Raw genomic sequence first — 14,016 nt, forward strand, 5'->3', positions numbered from 1 at the left:
GTGTGTGTGTGTGTGTGAGAGAAAGAGCCCCACCATCCTCCTTTTTCAGCCACAATTCTTTTTAAAGGTGCAGGTTAATTCACCTTAGTTTTACTTCATATTTTGTATTATTCATTCTTATATAAATATTTTTGAGTTGACTATGATGTTTGCAAATGACATTGTGCTCTGTAGCGAGAGCAGGAAACAGGTGGAGGAAAATTTGGAGAGGTGGAGGTATGCTCTGGAAAGCAGAGGAATGAAGGTTAGCCGCAGCAAGACGGAATACATGTGTGTAAATGAGAGGGACCCAGGAGGATCGGTGAGGCTACAGGGAGCAGAGGTAAAGAAGGTGCAGGATTTTAAGTACTTAGGGTCAACGGTCCAGAGCAACGGAGAGTGTGGAAAGGAGGTGAAGAGGTGGGTACAGGCAGGTTGGAATGGGTGGAGAAAAGTGTCAGGTGTGTTGTGCGATAAAAGAGTATCAGCGATAATGAAAGGTGTACAGGACAGTGGTGAGACCAGCGATGGTCTACGGCTTAGAGACAGTGGCGCTGAAGAAAAGACAGGAGGCAGAGTTGGAGGTAGCAGAGCTGAAGATGTTGAGGTTCTCTTTGGGAGTGACAAGGATGGATAGGATTAAGAATGAGTTTATCAGAGGGACAACCCACGTTAGAGAGGCCAGATTGAGGTGGTTTGGACATGTTCAGAGGAGAGATTGTGAATATATCGGTAAAAGGATGCTGAGGTTGGAACTGCCAGGCAGGAGGTCTAGAGGAAGACCAAAGAGGAGATTTATGGATGCAGTGAGAGAGGACATGAAGTTAGTTGGTGTGAGAGAAGAGGATGCAGAGGATAGGGTTAGATGGAGGCAAATGATTCGCTGTGGCGACCCCTAAAAGGGAACAGCCGAAAGACAAAGAAGATATGAATATTTTTGAGTTGTGGGACGAATCATGTAAGTTTCCATTATTTCTTATGGGAGAAATTCACTTTGATATATGAGTGTTTTGATATACAAGCACACTTCCAGAATTAATTATGCTCGCAATACAAGTTTCCACTGTACATATGATTATGATTGGACATACTGTATATACCAAGTCTGGAAAGAGAAAAGGAAACTCATGATTATTAATAAAATAAAATTAGGTTCATGCTGTCATGTCCTTATACCTACAGAAATTGCAAACGGTCATCTACAGACATCAACTAACAGGTAGTCATCATGTATTTATTTCTGGTGCATTTCGTAGTGTATTTACCATAAACCTTTTAATCAAAGCCATATAACAGCCAATGTCATTTAACAATTAAAAAAATATATAAAAAATATTTATTCTTACCTTTAGTGTCACTGAAGTACGTCCTGGCAGATCTAAATTTGGTGTTAAAGTCATCCTGATTGCCCTGCATCTGCTGTGCCTCATTCTTCCAATAATCTACACCTTGAGTCCCATTTATCCAGTCCACTACGATCAGCATCTCCTTAATACTGTTGTAGGACATGCACTGCTCTGAATTTAGCAAAACAACTGCAGTAAACTTAGTTTGCACATAGTTCTCTTGTCCGAATGCAGTGTAGAGATAATTCAGGGTGGATGTGTCTGCAAAGACAAGAAACAAGATTTAAAATCCAGCCAGCCAGCAATTCCATCTTTGTGACTGACAGTTAGCAGTAGAGGAAATTACACCACTGAGGATCATAACCTTGAAATTAACTGTTGTGTTTCCACTAATATCGGCATTAATTCACTTTTGATTTAAAAGTAATAGTGTCGTGAAATAATAGTGTCAGACATACAGAAACACATTGGACAGCACTCCCAGTAACCCTTCTGATCACTGACCAAGGACGCTAGCTCATCTGTCTTGTTGGCAAGCAAGTTTACATTTCTCTACTGCCACAGGGAAGCACCTGGTTGATGTTGGGTGGGTCCACTTATTTCTTCCACCACCATTTTGAATGTTAAATGAGTGTGTTCAATAAAGACATGAAAGACCCATGCTGTTATCTCTTTATGAGTTTAATTTTATGCATGTAATAAATAAACCAGTAACACTTACAGTATGTGTGTTTAAATGCATTGCTGTGATGTTTACTTACATAACATAAGATATAATGTCATATATATTTCATATCCAGTGCATATCCAGGCAAATGTGTTTATATTTTTGGTGTAACTCTGAAGGGGCATTAACCATACACACGGGAGACACTGACTGAGGGGTAAACCGGAACTAATACATACAGGGTGATTATATTTATTCCAATACTTTAATTGATCCAAGTGAGTAAAAAATAATACTTACATTTTTATTTACAATAAATGCTATATACAGCTTTCATTAATACCTCAGAAGCCCAAAGAACTCATACACATACCATTGCAAAAATTATATAAGAGTTAATACAAAATAGTATACGAGGAGTGTTCACATCAACCCGGGTGAAAACTTATAGGGCTTTTAACTCTATCGCTTTAGCCTTGAGTTTAGCCCCGACATCTGCGTCTTAATTCTAAACTGGGTGAAAATTTAGGCTGTGTTCTATTCCGAAGTGTACTTCACAGGGTGCTTCCTACTCCCTGTCCATTTGCAGTGAATGATGGCGAAGGGAACTTCCCAAGAGGGCGGCAAGATGGCGCCCTAGGCGCACATGTTTTTTTGAGCTCTGGCAGGACTGTTACTTCAATTTGTATCTTTGTACTCTTACAAGTTTATTGCAGGGGGAAAAAAAACTCCACTTACTAATTAAATGCATCTGTATCACTTTTATCTGTTTGACAAACTTAAAATTAGCTTATTTAACAAGTATAACTTACGGGAGCATGGCGCATTCAGCAAACAGAGGCCAAAGTGCACCCATGGATCACAGTTATGGTCGAGAAAAATGACGAGATGCTTCTCATATCACCCCAACCAAGAACCCTCAAAAACACATTAATGCTGCAGGCAATTAACTCATTAACAACAAGATTTAATTCTAAAGACAGAAAGTTGGAAGATATTGCAGGTAAAATTAAACAAAATAGCATCATGATTGCAACCATCTCCAAATCGGTGGAGTTCAATGCTGCAGATATTAAGGAGTGTAAGGACAAATATGCTGATTTGGAAAAACAAACAGCATCTCTGGTGAGATCCAGTGAGGAGTTACAGTTGAAAACATCAGAACTGGAGTGTTACAAGCGAAGATGGAACCTGTGCATTAAAGGATTGAAAGAGCATGAAAATGAAAACACACTTAAAAAGGTGGTTGAACTTTTGGGTAATATAGCCCCACATTTGGCACAGAAACTGGAAGATGTATTTGATCTCCTACCAACCAACAGTAATTCTGCCTCTCACAGACTGGTTATGTGCTCCTGTGGTACACATATCAATTTAAGAAGGTGCTCCTAACAACTATGTGGTTTGTGTATAAAAGCCACCTGTCCACAAAATCTATATCTTCCATTCAAACCTCACCATCATCGGCAAGATCAAAGAGCTGTCAAAGCAAGTCAGGAACAAGATTTTAGACCTGGCTCCTGTGTTAGTCACGGCGGACCGACTCTCCCGGCTTGGGACAGGCACTGCATCCAGTGGCTGGGGTTTTGGGGCATTGAATCGAAACCCGGGGCTTTCCCATGATAGGCGACGCTACCACTGAGCCACCACGTGTCTACTTTATTTCAGAGCCAAAAGTTATTTTCTAGAATAACGGAAATGACTATAGCAAGAGTGCGTGAATGTAGATGCAATATACGTAGGATAAATCACACAGAAAAAAACTTGAAGATCAAAACAGTAAAAGTAAAACTTAAGAAATAATTAAAGAGACAGAACACACGGAGGGAAATACTGCTGCCGCTCGCTTCGGCGCATGAAGTGCAGTAATGAAAATACACACACTCACACACACACTCAGTCTTACCTGCAAATGCTTGAAGATAAAACGTAAATATAAAAATGATCTTCATCGGTCCGGTTAATATTCAGGTACTGATCCAGTGCACAGAGGTCCAATGTACAGGAGCATGGGGAAGATTAGTCTAACTTTCACAGAAGAAAAACAACTTCCTTAAACTTTCTTTCTTCCTTTCGTTTTTCTAGACTTTTTTTTTTTTGCCGACCCCTCAGTAAAAGGTCGCTAAATGACGTCATTTAGACATTACGTAATTTACGTAATGTCATGACAAAAAGTGAGTAGGTAAAAACACCCTAAATAAGTTTAGAACTATACAAATGAACTTTTTCTGTATATATATATATATATATATATATATATATATATATATTTTTTTTTTTTTCAAATTAAAGCACTCAAAAAAGAGCAATGATATGCAAGTGCTATAACAAGTCTCAGTGCATGTAACAAGGTTTTAATTATGATTATTATTATTATTATTATTATTATTATTATTATTATTATTTAATAAAATGAAATGTTTGAGTAAAATGCAGTGAGCCGCTGCGGCAAGTTGAGAAGTCTAAGAGCGGTACGATACATCCACGTCAAAGTCTCCAAAAGTGTCCAGTAACACCAGAAAAAGTCGCTAGATTTGTTATTAGGCGTTTTTTTTTTTTTTTAATGTGTCGCTAGAGAGATTGAATACTCACTAAATATAGCGACAAAGTCGCTAAATTGGCAACACTGCCTTTTTCGCCAGCGGATCATCCCCCCCAACATGACGTCAGCAGCATCTTTCACGAGATGTTATAAAAATTATGTTTAAAATAAAAGACATAAACCCCAAGACACCAAACATAATATCTACTGTGTGAAATAAACATGCAAATACATACAATACAGGCCAAAAGTTTGGGCACACCTTCACTCATTCAATGTGTTTTCTTTATTTTCATGACCATTTACATTGGGAGATTCTCACTGAAGGCATCAAAACTACGAATGAACACATGTGGAGTTATGTACTTAACAAAAAAGGTTAAATAACTAAAAACATGTTTTATATTCTAGTTTCTTCAAAATAGCCACCCTTTGCCCTGATTACTGCTTTGCACACTCTTGGCATTCTCTCGATGAGCTTCAAGAGATCGTCACCTGAAATGGTTTTCCAACAGTCTTGAAGGAGTTCCCAGAGGTGTTTAGCACTTGTTAGCCCCTTTGCCTTCACTCTGCGGTCCAGCTCACCCCAAACCATCTCGATTGGGTTCAGGTCCGGAGACTGTGGAGACCTTTTTTTGTTAAGTACATAACTCCACATGTGTTCATTCATAGTTTTGATGCCCTAAGTGAGAATCAACCAATGTAAATGGTCATGAAAATAAAGAAAACACATTGACAGATAGATGAGAAGGTGTGTCCAAACCCTTGGCCTGTACTGTACTTTCGTGATTATTACAGACTTTCGTGATTATTTTTTGCAAAGGGCCACCCTATTATAATGAGCCTTAGTTAAGTGACAGCCATCGCGCACACTAATAGAAAAAATGGCATATAACCTTACCTTCTAGGCACATTTTATTTTTGAATTGTGTACATAATGTACATACAATTGCAATTGAAAACTATTGCAAAAACTCAAACTGTATACAAATAAATACATATTTAGTCATAATATTAGTTCAAAGAGATCAGATTAGAAGCAATGCATCAAGTAACACAGTCTATATGCCATTCTTTTTAGTTTAATGGTCACTAAGGTTGTCACATGACTAGGGATGATTATTATAATAGGAATGTAATATCTGATCATAATAAATACACACATTTATGTTGTAATGTAATAATGGATAGCAATTATCACAAGATTTTTGTATTATTTTCTCATTCTATACTATATCTATGTACATACTATAATTTGGGCTTGTAAGAAATTTGTGAAAGCTGTATATAGCATGTATATATGGTTATAAATAAAATTGTAAATATAATTTTCTATTTAGCAAATACATACATTAATTATACATTAATGACATAATTAGTAATTACATTAATTTTTATGGTAAAAATAATTACATGGTATGTACATTTAGACATTTGGCAGATTATGTTGTATTCATATGAATCATATGGACAATATGGAGTTGGTCCCCCTTTTGTAGCTATAAGAGCTCCCACTCTTCTTGGAGGGCTGTTCACAAGATTGTGGAGTGTTTCTGTGGGAATTCGTGCCCATTCATCCTGTAGAGTATTTTTGAGGTCAGGCATTGATGTTGGGCGAGAAGGCCTGGCTCAAAATCTCCGTTCCAGTTCATCACAAAGGTGCTAGATGGGGTCAAGGTCAGGGCTCCGTGTTCGGGCCGGTCTAAGATGTCTTGGTATGCTGAAACATTAAGATTGCCCTTCACTGGAGATAAGGGGTCTGACTGAAAAACCTGATTTCAATAATTAACATGTTTAGCCAAATACTTTTATCCATCCAGTGTATCAGTTATTGCAGACTGATTTTCCTGGTTGTACAGCTTTAACGTTTTCCTTTAATTTTAATAATCTATAATTAAAGTATGAAATTATACCCAGTGTTACTGTATGTAAGCTAACGGCACAGCAAGGTAAGTTAACATAAGTGGCATACTCGCCTATTTCACTGCTTACATAATATTAACAGCTACATATCTTTATATTTCCCTATTTCTCCTTTTCTTTATTTATTTTTTCTAAACTGTGACCATAATGGCTTTGACCTTCTCTTGTTTCCTATTTTTATATTTGTTATACTTAAATGGTTTAGATTAGCATAAATGAGTTGAATTTCACTTGCCACACCCAGGCCTGATTACTGCAAGACCTGTTGAATCAAGAAATCGCTTAAATAGAACCTGTCTGAAAAAGTGAAGCCTGCTAAAAGAATAGAGAAAAGGCTCTATTGGCATGAATCAACAATAATCCATGTCAATTTTAGACAACTGATGTTTATTTTTTTTATTTGACTTAATAAAATAAACATTTAAAGTGTAATGTTATGTTTGATTATTTCTATTCCATTTCACCGTGATCTTTATATAGCTGGATAACTGTTTATTTCCTTTTTTTAAGTGACATGTGAGACACGTCTAATTTTGTATGCTTTTACTTATGAAAAGGATCAAACAGATGAAGCAGATCTCAGACATACAGCCAGAGTCAAAGGTAAGTCTCCTATGTACACCACCACACTTGCTTTAAAATGAAGAAATCAAAATGCAATTGTAAATATTTAAAGAAACAACCAACAACACACCAAACATTATTTGCATTAACAAAGAAAGGTTAATGCTATGAGAAACATTGCAAAAGAATTTCATTAATAGTATTTAATGAGCATGGACAGAAATATAAATGAAAAGCAAAATTATGTCTGTCTCCCTTTTCTGCTGATCTGAAAAAGATCACTCCATGTCCCAGGTGTTCTACAGTCGTTACTTACGCTGCGCTACTGAGGAGAGAGCAGCTGCCTGCCAATAACAAATTCACAGCCTGTCACAAAAGCATTTTCAGCAAGAAAACACACATCTGATAACATATCATCTTAAACGCCATGCTGTCATGTTTAAACCATCCATACTCTTTTATTTATGTCTACAAAGCTAACTATCTTCTAACACATGGCGGAATCCCAAATCCCTCTGTAATCAAAAGGAGTACTTGGTGTGTGGAATAAGGGATTGTACAGTCCACCCTATATAGGACACTAGAATGCACCCGCTGTCTTTATTTCTTCATCAGAAGTGAATCTTTTTCCTTATAGTGCTGCTTTTAGGGAACCAAACCATTAAGGATGTTTCTGTTCCATACTCTGTCGTTTACTCTCAGGCTCATATTGGTGAATTCGGGGCTCATCACCAGAAATTATTCTCTTTAAGAATATAGTTTATAGTTCTTTATAGTTACAAATAAGCAGTGTTGGGTGTAACGTGTTTGCTCTGTAAGTAAGCAAGTACTTGGATTACTTTTTTGATGTAACGAGTAATCTAACGCGTTAGGTCCGCCATTTAAGTACTCAGTTAATTAGGTACTTTTTGCAAAAATGTAATCCCTGATCTAGACAGCAGCGATTCTGTTTTTGTGTGTGTGTAAAAGTCGTCCTACAAGCCCTGTCCCCAATAACCCGCAGCCCTGTCCCCAATAACCCGCAGCCCTGTCCCCAATAACCCACAAAATCATGTAGGTGAAAAGTATGGAAAAGTACCATAACTAGTTACTTTTATCAGAAAGTAACGCTGTAATGTATTGATTACTTTTTAATGACAGTAATTTTGTAATGTAATTACAGTGGAACCTCGGATTACGAGTAACACGGTTTGCGAGTGTTCCGCAAGACGAGCAAAGATTTTAAATAAATTTTGACTTTGAAAAAAAACTAGTCTTGATTTACGAGTACCGAGTATCAAGTATCACGCATGGGCTTCTTGTTTTGACGCCGAGCATCACGTGATCACAACTGAGCCAACCTTTTTTCTCTCTCTCGTGCTGCGGAATTATGGGTAATCGTCTCCCCTGCTGGGTCTTGGTCTTGGTAACTGGTATAATCAACATCCGTGCGCCTGTGTACTATAACGATGTGACCACGTGTGTGCATAAAACACATTTTATTTTGTTATTATTTATTTTGTCTGTATGCGTGTGTGTACAGTACAGCGCGTGATGAATAAAGCAAAAGCAAGTCTCATTAGAGAGGTTAAAGATCCATTTTCCCTCTCTGCTCAAGTCTCAGCCTGCTCTTTGTGTCTGTGTGCGCGCGTCATTGGACACCCTGACACACACACACACCCCTCTTACTTTCGTCGTCACAAACACACACACACACACACACACATTCTTTCTCTCTGTTCTACACAGAAACACTGCTCTGCCATGATTCTTTTCGAAGGTAAAGTGCAGGTTAATTCGTTTTATTTTTACTTTACAGATTCCATGTGTTGCTCAATCAAGTGTCATTAGAGAGATTTCTTGTTTATCTTTTTTCAAAAAAAAAAAGTGTTTCCATTGTGTGTGTGAAATGAGTGAAGGGTAACTGTGTAAGACGAGAAGGATAGCTCAGTGGTTAAGGCATTGGACTACGGTTCGGAAGATCCCAGGTTCAAACCCCACAACCACCAAGTTGCCACTGTTGGGCCCTTGAGCGCGGCCCTTAACCCTCAACTGCTCAGATGTGTAATGAGATAAAAAAAAAAAAAAAATGTAAGTCGCTCTGGATAAGAGCGTCTGCCAAATGCCTAAATGTAATGTAAATGAGAAGGGGGAGAGGGGAGCTTACTTTACGCACACACACGCACAGATGGAAACACTTATCTGTCGGGATTTATTTTTACTTTTTTTTAAAGATAAAGTGCAGATTAATTTGTTTTATTTTTACTTAATATTTTGTGTTAATTATTTTTAATGTATTTATGTTTTTGGGCTGTGGAACAAATAAATTGAGTTTCCATTATTTCTTGTGGGAACATTCGATCGGTTTACAAGTGTTTTGGAATACGAGCCACTTCTGGAACGAATTATGTTTATAATCCAAGGTTCCACTGTAGTTACTTTAAAAAGTAATGTTCTCCAACACTGCAAATGAGCTGATGTAACACATTTACACAGCAGTGACTGGGGGACGTGAGACTTGAACGGAAGGCACTAATAAGGCAGTGCGGAGTGCAGATCATTTTTGGCGTGACTCTAAATGGGAGGATAAATTCTGTAATCGCTCATGCAATGAAATCTAATTTTAATTAAATGAAATCTGTCTGCTCATTATACGGGAAATTACTGTATCTACTTACTTTTACTTATTTGTGGCTTCAGGATTGGCAGCTAAAACACAACAACAACAACAAAATATTTATTTAAATCAGCTTTATGCTTAAAATTAATTTTGGCATTGTTTTAAGCAAGAGCTAATTATCAGTATTATTATTACTTTTATTATTATTATTATTATTATTATTATTGGAGTAATAATTTACCTTTATGAGATTTTCTGTGTTTCACTATGATGAAGATCAGGACACAAAAAAGAATTACAGCTGCTAAACCAATTGTCAGATTCAGTATGAAGAACAAAGACTCTGAACCTTAAACAGCAAAAGTAAAAAAAAAACACAATGTCAGTTAAACAGTGTCAGTCAATCACAGATTTATCCTGAATACAAGGTCTCAGAGGCCTGGAACCTATCCCAGGATTGGACACAAGAAGGGGTACATCCTGGACAGAGTGCCAATCATTAGGACACAGACATACAAAATGGGCAATTTGGGAACGCTAATTAACTGACTTTTGGAATGAAGTACCCGAAGGAAACCCACCAAGCACGAGGAGAACATGCAAACTTCATGCACATTGAGCTGGGAATCAAACCCCAACCCTGGTGGTGTGAGGCCACAGTGCTAAATACTACGCCACCGTCGTGCCACAGACTGAATTTTAATAGTAAAATGAAGCTACATGTATACATACAGTGGTGCTGCTGCACTAAAGAATGAATTAATGATCAATTTTGTGCTGTGTTTGAATTCTTGTGAGGTGTTTCTTTTTCACCTGAAACACATACAGTTATCTATACATTTTTTAAGCAAAACTCATATTACATGCAATTTATATTACAACGTATACATTTACCTTTCACCGTCACGTAGCTAGAACTGCTGAATGAGATTTGGTTGAGCTGCATAAATCCGCAGTAGTAGAGTCCTGTATCAGAGACATTTACTGCAGTGATGGTGAGAGACGTGTTCTTGCCTTGAACAGACATCACCATGCGCTCTGTGCCACTGTAGAAGTAACACTCATTTGCTGGGCTTGACATCTTAAAATGTCTGCAGCCAATAAGAGCCGGTACTGAAGTGGTACTTAAAGCAGCAGTACTGAGGTCCTGGTAGAACCAGTAGATGTAACCTGCAAGATCCAGCTCATGCTGGCACCAAAGCGTGACATTATCTCCAGGATCTGCTTCTAAAGCACACAGGTTCTCCCAGAGCAAACCTGCAATGCATAACAATCACACGCACACACACACCTCAGCTGTTGTCATTTTGTCCTGTTTTTTCAATATACAATGAGAAATTTAATTAAATCTGTATTTAAATCTCACAATCTATCACAGCACAAAATAGAATAACCTTTCTGTGACTTTAATGCAGTACGTTTTAGCTTCCAGAGATTGTTAATGCTCAGAAATTGAATAAGTAATTTAATGTGAAGTTTTGTAATTTCAGTCATGTAGTGTCACAGAATTCTATACAACGGTTTCTTTATCTTGTGAAATAAAAAAAAAATGAACTTACCCATCACAAAGAGAAATAAAAGCATGATGGTGAAGCTTTCCTCTTCTGCTTTTTGTCAAGTGGGAAATACAGAGGAAATGGTGAACAAAACAATGTTTTTTTCCACTGTGCAGGAGGTGTGCAGGCTCTAGTGGTTTATTACTGTACGGAACTTAAAGCCTTCCTGGCTTGTGTATTTTTCTACAGCATCAGAAAACTTACTATAAAATACCTTACCTTACTATAAAATAAAAGCTGAATTTAAAACATGTCACCCCTCATTATATTAACTGTTACAGGGGATATATTTTTGCAAACAGCAGGTTAAACTACTCTGTAACAACCAAACCTTAAATTGGCTAAACAAAGCAAGGTTGCGGTGTCAACAGACAAATGGTCTGAGTGTTAGCAGGGTTTAAACACACAAAACAGTGTGTGGTACTGATCATTAAAATGTGCCATACTCTATGGATAAAGTACAGTACAATCACAATTTAGTGCTCTATGGAGACCTGTTCATGCCAAGTTAAATGAAGACTAAAAACATGGTATGTGGTTTCAGTGTAGCAAAGGTTTAAATAGGAATAAAAAAGCTGGTGTAATGATTGTTGCACTATTATGCACGCTATTAAGTATAAGCTGTAACTGTAAAACATTTCTTAGATTCATGATTCTAATACAACTTATGAACTTATATAAACATGAAATTTATATAGGTATGAACGTTTTTATCCTCATATCTAAAACTATATTTCCGGGCAAATCATTTTGTAATTTTGATTCAGCGGTAGAGGTTGTGATACAATAACAGAAGGTGCATTTTTGTGATAGGAAAACGTGATGCAGTTTCTCAGAAATAGACACCTGCTGCCTGTGTTTAAAGCGGCGCTTGTGGTTTGAACCTGAGCTGATTTTCAAATGCCAAATGTATTGTTGTGAGGATTTTTTTTTGTACCTGTCCCACATAACCCCAACTCCCATGCTCACAAACACTCCCTACTCCCTACTCCCTACACACATGAACTCTACTAGACACACCCACTAAATAGAATCTAAGGATATTGAAAACATTTAGTCTTGTTTATACTAGTTGTTATTAAGTCTTTGTATTTTTTTTTTACTTTGCTTTTCCCCTTCCACAGGGTTGCCACATTTGATCATTCAAACCAAGTTATTGGCACAGATTTTACACTAGATATCCTTCCTGCTGCAACCCTCCCATTTGCTCTGCATCTCCAGTGGCAGGGTATTTTATGGGCATAGGCTTAAGGGCCTTGCCTAAGGGACCGACTGTGGCAGCCTGATGATGGTGAGGCTCACACCTCTAATCCTCATCAACAACCCAGAGCCTCAGCCCCCAGAGCCACCACTGCCCCTATTGTATTAATTGACTGCTAGTTTTATGATCCTGTTCATGTTTTTTCTTTTCTTCTGATTTTTCCTTGCCCAGGATATGTCTGTCTGTAGTCATCTGAGAAATGCCTTCCTACCAATTTTGATTTTTGCAAGCAGTGTTTGAGTGCTGAGGGATTGCACTGAACCTTGGCCATTGTGCTGCTAAAGACTGAACTACGAGCTGCAAGAAAGTTGTATGATTATTGACAACGTTGCAGTTTTGTTTTTCAGCAGGTTTGGTAAAAATTCTGTTGTCAATAGGTTGCTGTGCGGGTTGCCATGGAAGCCAAAAAGGGGACCAGGGGTAGCTCAGTGGTTAAGGCATTGGACTACAGTTCGGAAAATCCCAGGTTCAAACCCCACAACCACCAAGTTGCCACTGTTGGGCCCTTGAGCAAGGCCCTTAACCCTCAACTGCTCAGATGTGTAATGAGATAAAAATGTAAGTCGCTCTGGATAAGAGCGTCTGCCAAATGCCTAAATGCAAAAAAGGTTTCTCTTTAAAATTAAAGCGTAAAAACAAGTGTAAAAGCAGGTGATGGTCAGATGCAGATGTAACACAGGATGTGAATGTTAGTGGTCATTTCAGTTCAAGTGAAATTGATGTGGCTTGAGAGAAGGTTGGTCTTTAATCCACTCTGCAACAAGACAGATAAATGTACTTTAAAAAGGGTCACAGGGACTGAGCCTATCTCAGGAGATCCAGAACACGAGGCAGGGTATACTTTGGACGGTGTGCCAATCCACCACAGGGCACACGTGCATACACACACACACTCATTTACACATTACTGGCAATTTGAGAATGTCAGTTAGCTTAATCTGCATGTCTTTGGATTGTGGGAGAAAACTGAAGTACCTGGAGGAAACCATGGAAGTGCGAGGCAACAGTGCTAACCACTACAACCACCATGCTGCATCAAACTATTTAACATTTTCATTTAGAAATTTAATAATTCTCTAACCATTATTAAACTTTATGCATAGATATACAGTATTTTCCCCTTCCTGATTTTCTTTTTTTTTTTTGCATATTGGTCACACTTAAACGGTTCAGATCATTAAACTAATTTTAATATTACACAAAGATAACCCTCATGAACGCAAAATGTAAAGTTTTTAAGTGATGATTTTATTCATTAAGCTAAAAAATAATATATGTCCAATCTTGCCTGGCCCTATGTGAAAAAAATAATTCCCCTTAAACCTAATAACTGAACCACCCTTGGCGGCAAAAACTGCAATCAAGCATTTGGGATAACTAGCAATAAATCTTTCACATCTCTGTCGAGACATTTTGTCCCACTCTTCTTAGCAGAACTGTTTTAATTCAGCCATGATGTATGGAACTCCAAAGTGTTCAAAATTAAATAAATAAATAGAACATGATGAAATAAATAACCCTATGAATATATAAGACACATACATGTAATATGAGAATGATATTGCGAAATATTGGAACA

At 37.6% G+C, this 14,016-nt stretch overlaps 1 protein-coding gene across 2 annotated transcripts in view; it reads right to left on the reverse strand.

Moving 5' to 3' along the window:
* Positions 1–4,049, reverse strand: part of LOC128509416 (H-2 class I histocompatibility antigen, alpha chain-like) — a 17,687-nt gene extending 13,638 nt beyond the window's left edge. For both annotated transcript variants that reach the window (XM_053481152.1, XM_053481151.1), the window contains exons 1-2: positions 3,899–4,049; positions 1,326–1,586 (exon numbers count right to left, since the gene is read on the reverse strand). In XM_053481152.1, coding sequence (XP_053337127.1) covers positions 1,326–1,586; positions 3,899–3,944 — 307 coding nt within the window. In that variant the 5' untranslated portion in view covers positions 3,945–4,049. The remainder of the gene's footprint in view (positions 1–1,325; positions 1,587–3,898) is intronic.
* Between the last annotated feature and the right edge of the window lie 9,967 nt (positions 4,050–14,016).

This window comes from Clarias gariepinus, chromosome 21, assembly GCF_024256425.1.
Source record: "Clarias gariepinus isolate MV-2021 ecotype Netherlands chromosome 21, CGAR_prim_01v2, whole genome shotgun sequence".
Lineage (NCBI taxonomy): Eukaryota > Metazoa > Chordata > Actinopteri > Siluriformes > Clariidae > Clarias > Clarias gariepinus.